This window comes from Poecilia latipinna, unplaced genomic scaffold (genome assembly GCF_001443285.1).
Source record: "Poecilia latipinna isolate Pla-1442-1.1 unplaced genomic scaffold, P_latipinna-1.0 Scaffold2594, whole genome shotgun sequence".
In the NCBI taxonomy this organism is placed as follows: Eukaryota; Metazoa; Chordata; class Actinopteri; order Cyprinodontiformes; family Poeciliidae; genus Poecilia; species Poecilia latipinna.
The window spans coordinates 6,805-12,195 of NW_015115210.1; the positions used below are offsets into that span (position 1 = coordinate 6,805).

Here is a 5,391-nt window from a genome sequence, read left to right on the forward strand (position 1 = left end):
TGATTTATTATTTTCCTAGACTTGGTTCATAATTTGTTTGACTGAAGCACTGCATGTTTAGACAATTATTCTGTCTGCATATGCTGCTGGATTTTTGCTCTGACCTTTATTTTTCCCAGGGACAAATAAAGGTTCCAGTTGTACTCTTGTCACAACTGGAAGCAGCTGATGAGGATCTTTAAAGCTCAAATAACACCTGACCTACGAGGCTTCATGTATGGAGAGCAGAACCCATAGAGAGAGAGAAGGAGGAAGTTCTCTGAGGGGTTTTCATCATTCAGCAGACATGAATTTAAAGGGGAGTGGCAAAAAGCAAATGAGGTGGATTAGCATTGCTTGTCAACAACAAATCTTCAAAATTGTGGTATTTTATTTTATTTTTTTACCAAAGGTCCCTTTAAAAAAGAAAAACTCCTGCCTGCCTGTGTAGACACACAAGGAGAGACACAGATGAGAAAAGATAGACTTGTTTAATTTATACACATCTACAAGTGCAGGACATCGGTGGAATAAATGTCATGTTCCCTCAACCTGCCTCCACTGCTTCATCAAAATAGTAGAAAATATATGTTTTAAAAGAGCAACAGAGTACTTTATTCCTTCTCAGTAATGTAGAAATACTATTAGAAATGTTTTAATCTACCAGGATTGCAAAAGCATTTTAAATCGATCTTATAAGAATACCAGAATCTTAACACACAGTGATGAAAGCTGAGCAGATGAATGCTTCATATATGAAAAACAAATTAAAGACAAAACAAAAGAGGAACAAATTACATAACTAATTTGCATAATATTAACACAGCTAGTAAATGTTTGGTTTTATGCACTTTAAACATAAGGCTCTGAAGTAAAGGCCTGATCTCATGATGTGTCTTTACTCTCATAGCATAAGTCATTTAACAGTGAAGTCAAGTACAAAGAAAACATTTAGGGGGAAAAAAAAACAAACAATCAGCATAATTTTAACAGAGAAAAGGTAAAAAAAAAAAAAAGAATGAAGACCTTCAGTAGGCGATCCAAGACCGCCTACTGAAGGTCCAGTAAAGACCTCGGTTCTTTACTGGACCTTCCTCTAACCCACCTCCAAAGTTCCAGTGCCCAAAGTCAATTTGTTAAAATGTTTTTCAAAGGCAGTGCAATAATCATGACAGTTTTTGTTTTTTTTAAGTATATGGAAGAGAACGCTGACGAAGGGTGTGGCATTGACCTTGCAGGTGTCAGTCAGACAGAAATAGCCCTCTGTCACTAGAGAGACAAGCGGACCCATCGTCTTCACACAGTAGGTGGGCTGTAAGCAGACACCCACCAGCAGACATGGGCCTTCACAGTGGGACGCCGCGGACCCAGTCTCTTCCGCTCCACAGTCCCTAGGGTGGGTCAGCAGCGCAGCCCCACCTCACCTATCCACACACCTGACTGCTCAGCAGCTGTGTGGGAACAAAGCATGGCTAATTTCCAACAGCATTCGTACTTGCTGCCAACTTCACAGACCTCAGAGATGAGTTAAAAACTGACAGGTAGATTTCTTTTTTTTGCCCTAGTGCAGTTAAGACATGCTACCTAACTGGTTGCTCCTCCTCTTCCTGTTTGGCAAAAATAAGTTATCCCAGCAGCAAGCGACTACTTCAACTACTTTCACTCAGGAAAAACACAATAAACAAAACAAGACAATATTTGCAAATTGGCCACTGGCCTGGTAACGCTCTAGCTCTATTAGAAAAGTAGTTGCATATCGTAAACTTGTTGTTACGTGTTGTGTAAACTGCTACAGCAGCTAAGAAGGACCTTAAAACAGTATAAAGCTATAAAGAGAGAGAACAGTTTTCTTGTAAAAAGGTTGTTGAGTGGAGGTATAGCTAGTCGACACTTGTGATTCAAACTCCAGTGGACAGAAAACTTGAAGCAACAACAGTAGCGAATTAGTTCTGAACCTGAATATTTAAAAGACATAATGGTGTTGAGGAAAACAAAAACAAAACAACAAAAAAAGCATCCCTAATGTAACCGTGTCAACATGTGTTAGTTTCATGATTTCTGTCCATCCAGTTCTAGGCGATGTTATGTGCGAATTTTCCTCTTGTCCTCGAACAACGAGCGGACTAAGTAGACCTGGACGGCCGACACCACCATCATCACGAAGAGGTTGACCACCGACCAAAAGTTCACCCTGTCGAAGTTGCTCTCCTGGAGGTTCCGGTCGCGAGCCTCGAACGCCCGCAGCAGCGTCTGGATCTGCACGCTTTTTCCCAGGCGAGACTTCACGTTGTTGATGGTGTCCTGGGAGACAGAAAAGAAAAAAATATATATTTATAAACTTATGAAAGAAACCGAACAAGGGCCACTTCTACAAATCCTTTAAGAGAGTCATATGCTTTTACATTTAGCTCCCTTCACTCTGATGCCACTAAATAAAACCCAGAGGAACCATTTGCTTTCAGATGTCACCTAGTTAGTTTATAATTAAAGTCGGTAAAGTTGTGTGCACTTTAATCTCAGTATAAATCCACCTGGATTCATGAACAATTACTGTTCGTCGACATTAATTGTTCATTAATGTTGAAGGACATTAATGAACAAGCAGCGCTGAGGAAACCAAGGAGCACAGCAGATAAGGTGATCCATATGAAAAACCTGTTCAACTTTGCTTATATATTGCAAAACACAAAATCTTACCAAGTTATTTTTGTTCTAGTTTCTGGTACAAATATCTTAGTACACTTGAAATAAGGTAAAACTAATTTACAAGTGACTTTTGAGCAAGAAACAGAAGCTTGTTTTAAGTCAATAATTCCTTAACATTGATGAAACAGTACTAGGTATGAAATAATCTGCCAGTGGAACAAGTCATTTTTGCCATATTATAAGTTAAAAATTGTTTTCCCACTGGCAGATCAAATATTTACAATTTATTCACTTAAAACAAGTTCCTATATCTTGCAGAAAATGTACACACGAGTTAGTTTTGTCTTATTTCAATTGTCCTAAGATGCACTAGAAACTTGACCAAAAATACTGGGTCAGACTTTGTGGGTTTGCAAGTGCATCTGCAAAGCAAAGCTGGAGCATGTTCCTAAGCAAGCCGTGCAGTCAGGTGTGCTCCTTCCTTTTTAAGAAAGCAACTTCCTCCACATCTGGAAAATACGTCTCCTGCTCTTTACCACGTCACGGCTCTGTGACTTCTGACACAAATACGAGCCATTTATGGAGACGGAGGCAGTGCTAGTCACTGTGGCGAAACTGACAACAAGCTGAGTGTTCATGACTCTCTCCGTTCTTGTGACACATGCTGAACCTCTTAGGACGCTGCTTTGTGGGGAAATTATTGGGTCGTTAATGGGACTGTGTCAAGACAATAGAGGGACGACGTCTAAAACGCTGAAGTGGAAATATAAAGGAAGACTATGCATGTCAGATTTTTAATTACGCCACTGAGATCAGACGGTTTAGAAACATGTTAAACTATACGGTGCGTGAAAAGGTCTGCCTCACCATAATGTCCTCCAGCTTCATGTCCAGCGAATCTGTACCAATGATGTGCTCCTTCCAGTTGTCTGGGTCTTCCTCCTGATCCATGTTGTCCAGGATCAGCTCGAAGAAGACGAGCTTCTCGGATATGGAGCTGAACGTGTTGTCAAAGCAAAACACGTAGTCCCCATCCTCATGAGTTTCCACGCTGAAGGACAGAACAAGCTGTAAGGACACCGTGGACGTGCAAAGCAAATCAACGGACGTGCTGCTCGAGTCGCTCACGTGTGGACGCCGTCCGACTTGCGCTGATCGCTGAAAAGCAACTGGCCGGAAGGAGAAGAGATGGAGAAGTCCACGTCGAGACCGGCACCGTCTAACACCTGTTGATGGCGAAGGTAAAAGGAAAGGGATCAGATGTCAACAGGGCTCATACACACAACTTACCAGGAGACAAAATAGTTAACTTGCCAGTATTCAGAGCTGGATATCATTTTTTAATATTATTAATGTTTTGAAAAACACAAATAACTGAATTACTATGTAGTACTTTGTGATGGTTTATCACATAAAATCCCAAGAAAACACATTAATGTTTGGGCAGTTGTGAAAAATTATATGAACATTCAAACATTTGTAAGGCAATGAATATGCTGTAGTAAGACGTCACCCAAATATGAGAAGTTGTAGTTTTTCCTCATTCAACAGTGAAAACAAAAAACCTCAGTTAATACTTGAAGCTACACACCACAATGTTAAGAAACTGCTAGGAATGTCCATCATGGCCCAGACAGTCAAACGGGATTGCTAAATGTTTGTGCACATCAGGGTCAAACAGAGAGACTCATTTTGGGAAATAATTTGTGCTCTGACAGGCAAAACTGGTTCCTGACAATATGAAAAATCAAGGTGTGAGCCACAAAGTCAACTGGTTCTACTGATACGTAGTAATTTAACTTAGCAGAGCATTTTTGTGGGTAACAGACAGCCCAATATTTGTTTATGACCTGATATTCAATCTCCAGGGAAGCCTCTTTCTTCATGGTTTGGTAGAAACATTCCTTTCGGCCAGCAGGTAAACTGAAGGTGAAGTCGCTGTCCGTAGCTTGGGAGAAGGAAGCCAACACCACCAACCTGTCCGAGACTAGCGAGATAAACACGGACAGCAGACACAGAACCATCCGGACCGGCTCCATGCTCAAACCTGTGATCCTGAGAGTCCAAAAACAAAAAAGCTAAAGTTGTGTTTCAGCGGCCAAACACAGAGTCACAGAGGTGAAGCAAATGCTTCGGTGAAATTTTTTGACGTTCACCCAAAGTTGACTTCTGTTAAACTGTGCTCAGCCTCAGCGAAGACTGCTAAAGCATCAGGACCCCGCCTGTTCATAATAACATTTATTTATGGCTCAAATTAATATCCCATGAAGCTACAATATGTTTCAGATATTTTTTATTCTTTTTGCGAAAAATAACGTCAATATACAATAAACAAAAATAATTCTAAAAGGCAGTTTTAAGGGCCTTGCTCGAATTGCACTGTGGGATATGTAGTTCATTTGTACCATGTGTGACAGACGACAGAATTCGATGTAATCAAAAATAATCAAATTAAATTAAATTTCGAACTTTAACAGTTTACTTCGGTGTTAAAATTTCAATTTGTTGTACCTATAAACCTTTAAATATGTCACACTTTTGCAGTGTTGGTTATTTTATAGTTCACTTTTCGGAGTGAAATCTAAAAGACTGCCAAAAGCTTCACACTGAGCATGCGTTAATCCTTTCGTAACCCTCAAAGTTAACTTTATATATATATATATATATATATATATATATATATATATATATATATATATATATATATATATATATTTTTTTTTTTTTTTTTTTTTTTTTTTTTTTTTTTTTTTGCCTTTTTTTTTT

General features: G+C 39.3%; 1 protein-coding gene across 1 annotated transcript; it reads right to left on the reverse strand.

The window, feature by feature from the left end:
- Positions 1-451: 451 nt before the first annotated feature.
- On the reverse strand, positions 452-4,832 carry tmed5 (transmembrane p24 trafficking protein 5). Its single transcript, XM_015020490.1, has 4 exons — positions 4,476-4,832; positions 3,754-3,851; positions 3,493-3,676; positions 452-2,280 (listed from the first exon to the last, which is right to left on the reverse strand). Exons 1-4 carry the CDS (start codon positions 4,662-4,664, stop codon positions 2,062-2,064), a joined length of 690 nt encoding a protein of 229 aa, XP_014875976.1. The 5' UTR covers positions 4,665-4,832; the 3' UTR covers positions 452-2,061.
- Positions 4,833-5,391: the final 559 nt, after the last annotated feature.

Coding starts and splice junctions, on each gene's coding strand:
- tmed5 (XM_015020490.1), bottom strand. CDS start 4,664: ATGGAGCCGGTCCGGATGGTTCTGTGTCTGCTGTCCGTGTTTATCTCG. Junction 3,677..3,753: donor AAGTCGGACGGCGTCCACAC/GTGAGCGACTCG, acceptor TCTGTCCTTCAG/CGTGGAAACTCATGAGGATG. Junction 2,281..3,492: donor TGAAGCTGGAGGACATTATG/GTGAGGCAGACC, acceptor TCTGTCTCCCAG/GACACCATCAACAACGTGAA.